General features: G+C 35.7%; 2 protein-coding genes across 2 annotated transcripts; both read right to left on the bottom strand.

Annotated features, from left to right (window-relative positions):
* Positions 1 to 292: 292 nt before the first annotated feature.
* LOC118734415 (probable cytochrome P450 309a1) lies at positions 293 to 5989 on the bottom strand. The gene is made up of 9 exons (XM_036464138.1): positions 5938 to 5989; positions 4463 to 4709; positions 3648 to 3786; positions 2580 to 2690; positions 2411 to 2512; positions 1700 to 2122; positions 1511 to 1634; positions 1175 to 1438; positions 293 to 514 (listed from the first exon to the last, which is right to left on the bottom strand). The coding sequence occupies exons 1-9, from the start codon at positions 5987 to 5989 to the stop codon at positions 351 to 353; spliced, it is 1626 nt and encodes a 541-aa protein (XP_036320031.1). The 3' UTR covers positions 293 to 350.
* A 4998-nt stretch (positions 5990 to 10987) lies between these two features.
* On the bottom strand, positions 10988 to 12617 carry LOC118734414 (probable cytochrome P450 309a2; the record flags this gene model as incomplete). Its single annotated transcript, XM_036464137.1, has 5 exons — positions 10988 to 11459; positions 11524 to 11787; positions 11862 to 11985; positions 12076 to 12498; positions 12555 to 12617. Coding segments are annotated over 5 exons (1038 nt in total), but the record flags the coding sequence as incomplete, so codon positions are not given.
* Positions 12618 to 12619: the final 2 nt, after the last annotated feature.

Raw genomic sequence — 12619 nt, 5'->3', positions numbered from 1 at the left:
CTTTTAGTTTGAGAACGCTAACAATAGTTATTTGAGATGCATTTGAGAAGTAACGTTTGAACCTCAAATGCATCTGAAATTGATATTTAACAAAAATGTTGATTGGGTTGCTACTACGCTTTCAGTGCAATTTGAGGCATCTTTGAGTGTGTAGGATTCCAAAAAGTGTGTAATAAATTAGTTAAAATATGCAAATATGTTTATGTATATTGATATTTTGTTTAATCGAAAGAAATAAACATTAGAAGGTAGGTATATATGTATGCACATATACTTACATGTATGTATTTTTATAAAAGAAAAACAAATTATATTTATTTTCTTTAAGGACTAAAACTTTAATATCTATATTATAGTCTTTCATACTCCAGCCAAAATTCGCCATCGATACCCATTATGAATGTCGGTGATTCGGGTCGTTTTTCCGGAATTGTTTTTGCACAGCATTTTACTCGATAAGCCTTGAATATTTCTACGAGGCAGGTTTTAACCTCCACCAAACCCAAATGCATGCCTGAAAAGAATGCAAATAAGTTCTTATTAAACCAAAAATGTATCGTTGGGAATTGCACACAAATTTTTCGGTTATCGGCACCAAACTGGTCTCTTACAAGTCTAGGAAAAGGGAAAAAGATAGTTGAGCAAATTCAACGGCATTCGAAAGAGGAATATTTGTTTTTAAGATACATTGACTAGTTATCTATGGAAAAATTTACTTGCTATGTTACAAAACCACAGATATGTAAAAAAATAGTAGATTGGGATTCAACGCACCAAAACCCTTCGGAAATATAGGTTTGTGTTTACGCTTCCTGGCTCTTGCTCGCCTGTGATATTTATCACATACATATTTATAGATCTTTTACGTAGGAGAAGACTGAAGACTTCTGTCAGAGGTCCAGAGAATCCAGCTTAGCGTAGGGAGTCCATGAAAGCCTCTGGGAAATCTTTGCATGGCCCGTTTTCAATATAGATCACTATGTAGTTAACAAAAATTTGTCTCCCGGCTACTAGGAAGAACTGTAGTTTAAAACAGTACTACAACTTGTTAAATAGTCCCGTTGAACCAGCAATGAGTCCTAATCTATCATACTGTTATCAGCTACTGCCTTTGATCTTGCCACAGACGGAAATGCTTTGCTACTAAAAATTTATATTAAATTCGAAAACTCACCTGCGCATATTCGTGGTCCATTTCCGAAAGGCATAAATATACCCCTTTTCATTAAATCCAGATGTGCGTCGTTATTAAAACGATCCGGATTGAATTCGTATGGTTTTGGAAAGTGATCAGGGTTATGATGAAAACTAAATACAGGCACACTGACCACTTGGCCGACTTTAATTGGTATTACAAGCCCTTGGCCCACTTCCAGTTCAGTGGGCTCAGTGCAAATGCGGGCATAAAATGATACTACGCTGATCAAGCGAATGGACTCTAAATAAAACATAATAAATGGATGGCTTAAAAGTTTTTAAAAATATATGTATGTAGGCAAAAAAGACGCACCATTGACACACTGATTTAAATACGGCAAAGCACACAATTTTTGATAGCTCACACTCCCATCCTCCTCGAGATTTGCTAAGATCTCCATACGCAGCTTCTCCTGGTACTGCGGATGATGCGCCAACTTTTAAAAGAAAATATTATATTCGCAATAAGTAGAATTGTTTATAAAGATTAGTAGACACTCACATAAAATATTGTATGGAAGAGCACCGTCGCCGATGTCTCGAAACCATCCAGCGTTGTAGTCAGCATACATCCGACCATATCGTTGAGCGTTAAATTTTTCTTTTCTTGCAACTGTCGCAGATAGTTGAGAAAATCCACTCTGTTCTGGCTACTCTCATCTTTTTCACGCCACTCAAGTGCATCCTTAGTTAGTTGTGTAAAGAACCGATCGGTTGCCAAGGGAAACAAACGAGGTTGCGCAAAGCGACGTAACCAAGGCACGGGTAGCAATTTGAAATAAACGGTAAATGATTGAGCGATATATTGGAGCCATTTTTGTGACATTTCCAGAAAAGTATTCGGTTCGTTCGACTTAGCGAATGCGTTCGTTTCGATGCCCCAAAGGAACTCACCTAAGACGTTGGAGGTAAAACAGAAGCCGAGCTGGGTAAGAGAATGAAGTGAAAAGAAATTACTGTTACATATTTTTTTTTTGTATCTACATACATACATTACATAAAAACAAACTCTCGAAGTTGTAAAGATAAAACTGTTAAAGGGGTTTTGAATCGATTCAGCGAAGGTTTGCATGTAAAATAATATTACGTCTAAAAACCAAGCGTAAACGCTGAATTGTCTAGGACAAGTTGCCTTTATTATCTTAACAATATTCATACGTTTGCCTCTTAATCCGGCAGCCTGGAATTCGTTCTTCATTAGGTATCTACTTACATTCTTTGTTTCGATGATGGCATTGCCATTAGCAGTTCTGGTTTCGAGATATTTGGCCAATTTTTTTGCGCAGCCTTTCCAAATGGGATAAGCCATGCTGAGCTGAAAATAAGTCAGCGTTAATGGATTTTTTAGGGCTTGAAAAATTAAAATAAAACGTGAAAAGAACCTTGTTTTGCTTTAATCCACCGACTACATGTAACCTTTTCGCTTTCCACGACTCGTCGCTGGTAAAGAAAGGACTTCCGGCAGCTATCTTATCTTCTTTTCTGTTATATATCTATTAAAAGAAAGAGCCTAAATATTTAGTCTCATTTCACACGATTAATTTTCCGTTAATGATTCCAGGAGTTCAAAGTATGTACATTAGACTGTACCAAAAAAACCAAAATTGTTATTTTTTAACGCATACACCCTCATTTTATTGGTTTTGTCTTAAAAGCTATCCGACTAAAGTTTTATGGAATTTGGACCACGGCAAGCTTGCAATTCAGTTCTGTGTTTTGTTGACTTACTAACTTTACTTATTTACGATATTCTAGGCGATATTACAATACTCACGACAGTATTAGGACATAATATTTAACAAATCTACGTTTTTAGTTTTTTTTTACCAGGTAGTCAGGATTGTTTTCAAAGGACCATAAATTATAATACATATATTTCCAAAAGTTTACACAAAATATGGATATGCGAGTATCAATTAAAAGAGAAATTCAAAACAAGATTAATTATAACTTTTGTTTTAAATTAATCCTTTTGGAACATGTAAAAATGTCCTTTGAAAATATTATCCTTCAAGATTTTGAATTTTTAATGCATTTTGAAGAATCCTAGTTTAATTTGAATGCTATAAATATGTATAAGGATCTTGAAGGATAAAAATTGCTTAACGGTTTCCATTTCCTTGGAAAAAAACCTGCCATCCTATTAAAAATTTAAGGATGTAGATTTATTAGAGATTCGTTCAAGTATGGGAAACATATCGAATTTTTCGCATGGACGATTAATTCAACTTATTAACTAAAACTTCAACTAAAAGTCGGCACGGATTATCGTAATCCTACGGCCATAAAACTTCATATATATGATATTTAGGGCGAAAAGCAAACATATAGAGGGTATGCATATAAAAACTTGCAAAAATTTTTGTCCCATATATTTTTGGGACAATCTACTGTACATATGTATGCATGTGTGTATGTAAATATGTACATATACATGTGCATTTTCTTACCAAATCGGCTGCTACGTTGCCGCGAAATTTTCCAAAATTTGTCACCATAATTTTCTGCGCCAGCCCTGGGTCTAATATTAATATTTGCGGATTCCGAGTCATAAAGACACCGATGGCTTTATGCGTGTTCTTATATTTACTGAAAATTGCAAGAATTGTTTAGAATTGCATGCTATAAATTATTACATGTCTGAAAACAATGGGAACGAAATAATTACTATAGCTTCTTCGTATCTCTCTCGCTCATTGATGGCTGTTTTCTCAAATAACTTTAAAAACTTATCTGCCCTTCAAACACATTTTTTGAGAAAAAAAAACAAAAATCAGTTTGAAAGGCATCTCAGTTTAAAATTTGTTTTCAGAAAATGGGGCTCGGTTCAAGCCCGTTTCAGCCTAATATAAAAAAAACAAAAAATTTTTTTTTTTCTGATAGCGGCCGCCCCTCGGCAGGCTATGGCGAACCTCCGAGTGTATTTATGCTATAAAAATACAGTCGACGCTCGGAGTGGATCCCTTTGTGTGACAACATCAAGGCGCACGCCACAAATCGGAGGAGAAGCTCGGCCAAACACTGACATATGTGTAAGCGCCAATCTATTATTATTATAAAGTAATGGATATTTAAAAATTGCTGTTGCTCATAAATTGAATGAAATAAAAATGCGTAGTACAAACGGATGAAACGTAGTGGGATAGCAAATTTTAAAATTTAAAAAAAAATCGTAGCAATTTTTTAAAAATCGTAGCACAGTGACAACGCTGAACACTGACCATTAACATTCAAAAACCACTAGGAACATAGCAGTCACACTCACCTATAAACTTCATCGACATCATAGACCATTGGCTGTTTGCCGGTGATAGCGCTGGGAAAATTTCCTAAAAATATATTTGGTTTTGGGCCATCTAGACCAACTTCTTTAAATACTCCATGATGCCAGCTTAAATACTTGTAAACTAATAAAATTATAGCCCCAAGAAGACCAACAGTGACTAGAATCGCTTCCATTTCGTTACTGATCACATTGGAATTCTTGTTTGAAAATGAGATGCAGTTATCAGCTTAGACGACGTTTACCGATAAGAATGTTGCATATTTGCATTTATGAATGTATTTTATTATTCATACTATTTACGATTATAGTTATTTGTAAAAGCTAATATGTTTCACATTAATAAAACGCTAGTTGAATATTCAGAAATATACAGTCACTCAAAGAAATGACCACGTGTTGGTTTTTTTTTTGAATATTTGCAATGTTTTTCTAGATAAATTTTTGTTGTTTTTTTTTAATACAAATATTGCCCAAGCTTTATTCAGAACCTTATAAATCATTGCGGTTTTCCACGCTGGCCTGTTTGTCAGCTTATCTAGTTAAAAATAATTTTTCCGCAGTGCATTTTGTTGTTGTGCAATAATAAAATACACTACTGAAACATTATTTTTAACCGGTTAACCGGTGTATGTAAGCAAAAGTTTCCTTTTGTTCGATAATTTTTATACCAAAGCAAGTATGAAGAGCTGCTAAGTGCGCAGATTTCATTGAATCGTTGAGTAGGGGACTAATTGACTTCGAATTACAGCCGCAAGGGATGAGTCGGGTCTAAGACGAATTAAACTTAGACCGGGTGAAGAGCCTGTTGATAAACCATTAACTGATTAAAAAAATTTAAGTAGAGTCTTTTGGATCAGCGCTTATATGTATCCATGATGCAATAATAAAATGTGATGTACGTTGGCAACATCTCGCTCTTGCGCTGCCTTAGGAAATTTCAATTGCCTATTCGAGAAACTAATTTTTATTTTCAATGTAATTACCTAAAAAAGTATTATAAATTCACACAAGGAAAGACATAAAAACATTATAGCTCGATCACAATGAAAACGATGAGCTACGGACCACAGCTGTCAAATTATTTTAACACGTACTCTTATGTAGATAATTGTGGTTGTGGCCAGAATATATCTATTTATATTTTTCCAGTGACAGATAAGGTACTTCCTCTTCTTTTATGTCAAACTCATACAAATTCATGATGTCGCTGCCGCGTTCAAAAAAATCATGTCGTCATGGACAAAGCGTTTAGATAATGAAGACAACAGATTGGAAGCTGTGGCCCGTAGCTCGTCATTTTCAAGGTGCTCAGAAATTTACTTCTTCGTATTTGTTTTCATCACTGTTCGTTGCAATTTCGACAGTGGCGATCGGATGTAAAGCCAAATTTGTTTTGCTAAAGTTCAGCGTCGCTTTGTGCTCCAGCAAAGTTCAGCAAGTGACTCCGTTCCTACCAAAGTTCAGTGTTGTTATGTGCTCAGCCCAAGGCAAGCAGGGATGTTCCATTCCTGCTCAAGAGCAGCCCAAGTCCTGCAAGGGGCTGCAGTTTTGATCGAGTACAGAGTCGCTCTGTGCCTCGTCAACTTTAAGGGCTGTGTTCCTGACCAAGTGTAGCGTCGTTTTGTTTAATGGAACGCTCTGGTCCAGCACTTTTCTTCTATGTGGTAGCTGTTGTGTTTCTCTCTTTGAGAGAGAGCAACAGAGAAAAGTTCTCAACGCTCAATTTTTAAAATCAAAACTTATCAGGACAAATTCTGTGAGTGTAGTAAAAATGGTATTGTACTTTTAAGTTCATCTAAAGACTAAATAAGGTAAAATCTAAAGAATTTGGATTCATGTTTTGTTATTATCTGGTCACACTGCTTGCAAACATGTACATATGTATTTGCATAAATAGTAAACAAAATATTTCCGCGCTTATCAGTGTACGATTAAAATAAAAATTAGTATATATTGAGCTGATAAGAATAAAAGTAAATAACTACAGTTTTAAGGTAAACATTTAGCTGTAAACGTAAGTGCCAAGAATGATAGGATACAAGACGACGCCAACTCAGCTGAAACCGATTGGCCGTGACTACCAAATTCTAAGTATAAAGCAGGGATCACACGATTTGTACATTTGTACATTTGGGAGTCACAGAGTGGTGTTGTCTAGAAATTCTCATCGATAATGAGTGCAGCTCAGTAAAAGCTTTCCAAACATCACCACTCTGTGAAAATGGACAAATCTGTGTAGTAGAGTAAGTAGTAGAGTAAGAAGCGAACGACAGTCGGGTCTACGTAACCGGTTGCTATCATTTCAGCAACGCGTCATTCTCCAAAACTGATTGAAATTTAGATTCTTTATTTTTCACAAATTACTTTGTTAATTTTTTGAGCATTTGATACGAACATATTTTTTAAGAAATCTTTAGTTGCGACTGGAATGCAATGGACGGCTAAAACCATTTGTTTCAAATGAGCAAAAACTGCTACTTCATATTCCCATTTTATCTAAATAATGAACTTACATAAAAACTGAAAGAGAAATTTTAACTTATTCGTTCAACTTGAAAATTTCGAAAAAACAGTAATTTGTACTAGGAGGCTATTTAAACAACTGTAAGCTTGGCGGCCTCTGTGGTATAGTGTTTAGCAGTGCGCGCTACCTTTCCGATGGGCCTGGGTTCAAGCCCGGTTTATCCCAACATCAAAAAATACAAATCAAAAGAGGTTTTTTTTTTAATAGCGGTCGCCGTTCGGCAGGCAATGGCAACCCTTCGAGTGTATTCCTGCCATGAAAAACAGCTTCTCATAAAAATAAGATCGCCGTTTGGAGTCGGCATAAAACTATGGGTCCCTCCACTCATGGGCGTACACAAATACATATAAACAGTGTTGCCGTTTTAGTCCTTTGGTGGCTAGATTTAGCTACCACATACTTTTTTTGGCCACATAATTTTAAAATTGCCCCTAGGCCTTTTTTTAGCCTTTTTAGAATTTATTCATACTTGGCATGAAAAAGTTGTATATGCTTAATTTGTTTTTTTTTTTTTTTGCATTTATGTAAGAGATGAATTTTTAAACTAATAAAGACTGATATATACATATACATACATACATATATGTATTGTATGTTCCTTACGCTTTTATACATACATACTGTAAAAGTGTTGGGCTGTAAACGATTTAACTATAGTTTAAAGTAGATAAGTTCACGGTTTAATATGCTAAATTTGTTAAATGACCCATCAAGTCGATTGACCGCGTATGTTCTCGTGGTGTGATTTTACCAGCATCCTGGCGTCGTGAGTGTGAAATTAGCTGAATGTTCTAAGTAAAAAGTGTTTTGGCGGAAATTTCTTGCACTATATGAGTCAAAGCCGTGTTTGTGGAAGATTAAGTTCACGATATTGCAGTTGTGAATTACAAAAAAAAAACAATGTTTTACAAAATGCTGGTAAGTTATATGCTTCGAGCCTGATGGTACAATCACTTGATGGAACCAGCAAGCTGGTGTCGTATATTTTCCCTTTTATACAAAAAGGTTTTTGGTTGGATAAATTTTTTTTCCAGAGTTCATTGTTTTTATATACCATTACTTATTGAAAATGTTTACTGGTAAAGGTGTGAAAAAAGAAGATAAGGTTCTGTCAAAATATGTTGACAGAATTTGTTGTCAAAATATGACATAGTGAAAACCGTTCTTAAAGGCGCGGGCACTCAACGACGCAGCGTAAACGTAGGTTGTCGGACGTAGAGAGCAAAAAATCATGTACGTGGCACTTAGCGTAAAAGTCAGCTGTTCTCTCTCATTTTGTGTAACTTTATAATAAATTATTTGGAACACAAAGAGATAACCAACCGTTCAGCTATGGAAAAATTAAAATGCGGATCCATTGTACTTTTTACGCTGAAATAAAGACGATTTATTTATCTTTCAGTTGATATATAATATGTTCATATATTTAAGCCAAAAATATTAAAATACATAAAAAAAATCATATTTTTTTCATAAAATAACCTTTTTTGAAATAATATAAGATTAGTGTTAAAGAAATTGTTTAAGCTGAATAACGGTAAATTGCAAATATCTCGAAAACGTATCCATAGAAAAAAAAAATTACTCGAGTTTCGGAATCGCCGAGAAATTCTACATAGGAATCGGACAGTGGCATCCATAGAACATTTTTGCTGTAAACCAGAGTAATTAGAAAATGAAAGAGAAATACTTAACTTACCTGCGTAGTAGCATTTTCAACGCGAATACAATTAAAGATGAACGTAAGTTTGCAACTTAAATTTTTTATCAGTCATGGTTGCATTTTAGTACATTTAAATTTGTAGATTCTTGTAAATTCAGTGCTGCCACAGCTTTAAACATTTTAAATTATTTCGTATTTGAACAATCTATGAGAAATTTGAGTTAAAAAAAAAAACAACACTAAAAACGGTACTAGGTGCTATGAGCACTCGCATACGAACGGTCAGTTTTCTCGCATACGAGATCTTACCGCAGATACATTTTTGAACGTGGGCATTTTAACGCATACTATTTTAGTGCGAATATGTTGTTAATGTTTTATAACTGTTGCGAAAGTTTTATCGGTTTTTCTTGGTTGTGCATTAACAGCATTTCTCCGAATTACACCTCTTCTGTCTTACTCGGAATTAAAAAAAAAATACGAAAAAATAGTTGTTAAACTTAAACCCAGATATGCGACAACAAGTATGCGATACCTCGTATTTTATATCGTATATCTTTTGCGATAAACGGTCTACGAAAGCGGTATATCTATTGCGCTGTATCGTATGCGAGCGTCCATAGCAGGTTCACCTTTTTTTTTTAAACCTATTGCGAAAGTTTAGCATCGTTCTTTCACTCGCCTAATTACGACATCAGTAATCTGCGGCTTTTTATCCTCACACCAAGCCTGTGCGTATTTTATAGCACCTGCATCCGTCGCTCCCACCTCGAACCCAACATGCGAATAATTTCAATGACAAAATTTTTTAACATCAAAATTATACAAAAAATGCGATTTCTTTACCAAATTGTGCAATTTTGGGTAATTTCCTAATATTGGCCCTTGATATACAGATGATCGATTAAAGGTTCCTGAAGAGATCCGATTGATACACGCTGACACGAAATTTATATGCTTAACGAAAAAAGTGAAATCCAATTTTTTTCAAATCTAAAGGAGCGCAATTGACATGATGTTTTTTACTCAAGTTTACAATGTGTAAAACGAAAGGTATACACTGAGAAAATAGTTTAGTTACGTCAACTAAATATGTTTTAATCGACACATGATTTGGTTATAGTTACATTATTTGTTTATAGTTACCAGATCATGTGTTGAGAGGAATATATTTGGCTGACTTTTTTCTGAGTGTACCCAAGACTGTGTTCGCGTTAGGAAATGAGACGGAAACGACCACTGATTGAAAAACGCCAGAAAAATGGCGATTATCGTTCGTCAAAATAGGCATATTTGTACAAGCTCAGTATTCTTCCAGCTTATCTTCAAACAATTGGGGACCGATTTTCTATTGTATCAGACATCCATACGCATATATATCGTATCTGAACTTTTTTTTACCAAATTCGATTTTCGATTTTCCTTTCAGTTAAATCGGCCAAATTATATTGCCAAGAAAAATGTCATCGATATTTTTTCTATTGTTTGGATTTCCATCAGAATTTTGTTGACATTGCCAGTGTCTTAGGACCTACTATGTCCTAAGAAAAAAAAACGATTTTAGCTATCTTACTGCCCTACCTAAACAAAAGCTTCGGGCGGAGCATTTTCTGACGCCTAGCTTTAACACCGAAGGCCCATACCTAATGCGAATATGACAGTTTCGCTGTTTTCTGCCGCCAACTTCATTTTCCAACTGTTCAGCGTTGACGCCGCGTTGTTTCATACAAATTTGCTTCATACAAATTGTATGGACATGAGATGACAGCCAGACAACGCTGCCGCTTTTGTTTAGGTATGACAGTTATCTATCGAAAACGAGATTTCCACTCAGATTGACTTGTCCAAAACCAACGAAAAATTTGCTCAAACCAAAGCAAGCAAAGTAAACTTTTTGTAATTGAAATTTGAAAATTTTGATTTCAATAAAAATTAAAAATTTTTAAATTTCAGCTATTTTTGCAATACATTTATTATCCTACAAGAAAAATAGACTGAGGTGATAAACACTATTATCAAAGGGCGCCTCGTTTCATTTACGCCCCGGGCGTCGTTGCTTCTATAGCTCTGTTTGTCTATACTTACATGTTTACCCAATAACTTTAGTATTTCCTTTCAACACTTAAAACCCCATTATACACCAATTCCCCGATTCGGGGCGTGCGTCGCACAAAGGGGAGGGACTTACAGTTTAACGCCGACTCCGAACAGCCAAGGGGGGACAGCTGTTAAGAAAAATCTTTTTTCCATATACTTTTGCGATGTTACTTTGGCCAGGGCTAGCAGGGCACCCAGCATATATATATACATACATATTTATATAGATCGCCCGGAATTTATTTTTAATTTAAACTCCCGAAGTCCTAGAGTGCATTGCTAAATTTTTCTCTAACAAAATAATTGACCCTTTATGGTTCTCAACGTCAACGTCGATTATATTTTTTCGTCAAAAAATAGGCTTGCGGAAAGGTATTCCTCGCAAAACTACTGTGGTCAGCGAAACCGGAGTTGGACCTACGACGGTTATTTTTTTTTATTAAAAAATTACATCGACGTCGACATCGACATCGCATAATAGGGCCGAATGTAAAATATTTTTGAAGAGTATATAAATATTTTTGCTGACTAGAGTCTCTCATATTCAATTATCAAATCACCATCCAATCCTACAACAATAGTTGGCGAGTCAGGTTTTCTTTCAGACGCAGTCTTCTCACATACTTTCAGCCGATAAGTCTTAAGTATTTCGGCAATCGGAGTTTTTACTTGCAACATTGCCATATGTCGTCCTAGAAAAAAAAATTAATGAATCGTTTATCGCCTTGGCAGTGATTAATTCTAGCAGGCATTTACCCAAACAAATGCGTGGACCGTCACCGAAGGGAACAAAAATGCCCCTCTTCGCCAATTCGGCTAGATCAATGTTATTGAAACGCTCCAGTTTAAACTCCCATGGGTCGGGAAAGTAATCGGGATCGTGAACATAACTGAAAAATGGAATGGCGACTTCCTGGCCCACTTTAATGGGGATACGTCGTCCATCGTTAAGCTCAAATTCGGTGGGTTCTGTACAAATTCGCGAAGTAAGTGTAAGCGGACTAATTATTCGCAGTGTTTCTAAAAGAAATCGTAATGCAATCGTTGATAACTATGTGTATTTCGGTCTAAATGCGCATAAATCGAATACATACCTTGCACACACTGATCCAAATAAGGCAGACTGATCAAAGTTTGGTAACTGACAGTACCATCAGCATCGAGATTGCTTAGAATTTCGTTGCGCACCTTTTCCTGCCAATCTGGGTGGTGGGTCAACTGAAATTGGAAAGTAATATTAGTTATTGTAACTACGTATTTTCATAGGTACTTAAGTGTCACCAGCTCTGCGAATGATCTTTGACTCACATAGAAAAGTGTATGGTAGGCAATCGTTGCCGATGTATCGTACCCATCTACAAGTACAGTTGCCATGTATCCAACCACTTCTTCGTGCGATAGATTTTTCTTTTCCTGCAGCTGACGCAGATAATTCAGATAATCTACTCTATTTTGATTAGTCGCGTCCTTTTCGCGCATTCTGTAAGCATCCTTAGTGAGTTGTGAGAAAAAGGATACCGTTTCGTTAGTAAATATGCGGTAGTTTGTGAAGCGTCGAAGCCAAGGGAATGGTATGCATTTGATGTGGCTTATTAAAGCTAGGAAAATTTGATCTGGCACTTTCTTCAAAATTTCCAAATAAGTATTTTGTTTGTCTAGACTTTCGAGTGTGTTTGTTTCGATGCCCCAGAGAAACTCGCCCAAAACGTTGGAATTAAATCGATAGATGAGCTGTGAAGGAAATGCAGGATAATATGTATGTTTCTAACAAACACTTACGTACTTACGTTTTTAGTTTCCAAAACAGCGTTGCCATTTGTAGTTTGCTCCTTCAATAGATTGCTTAGTTTTT

The sequence above is a fragment of the Rhagoletis pomonella genome, unplaced genomic scaffold, assembly GCF_013731165.1.
Source record: "Rhagoletis pomonella isolate Grant_MI unplaced genomic scaffold, Rhpom_1.0 Rhpom_scaffold_00002, whole genome shotgun sequence".
In the NCBI taxonomy this organism is placed as follows: Eukaryota; Metazoa; Arthropoda; class Insecta; order Diptera; family Tephritidae; genus Rhagoletis; species Rhagoletis pomonella.
The sequence above is the reverse complement of the archived record's forward strand: the minus strand, read 5'-3'. Positions and strand labels throughout refer to the sequence as shown.

Bases quoted from the DNA above. Each gene is read 5' to 3' on its own strand.
- LOC118734415 (XM_036464138.1), bottom strand. From the start codon at position 5,989: ATGGAACATCCCTGCTTGCCTTGGGCTGAGCACATAACAACACTGAAC. The intron at 4,710-5,937 runs GTAGGAACGGAG...ACGTCGTCTAAG, and splicing joins CATAACAACACTGAACTTTG to CTGATAACTGCATCTCATTT. The intron at 2,123-2,410 runs GTAAGTAGATAC...TCTCTTACCCAG, and splicing joins CCATCATCGAAACAAAGAAT to CTCGGCTTCTGTTTTACCTC.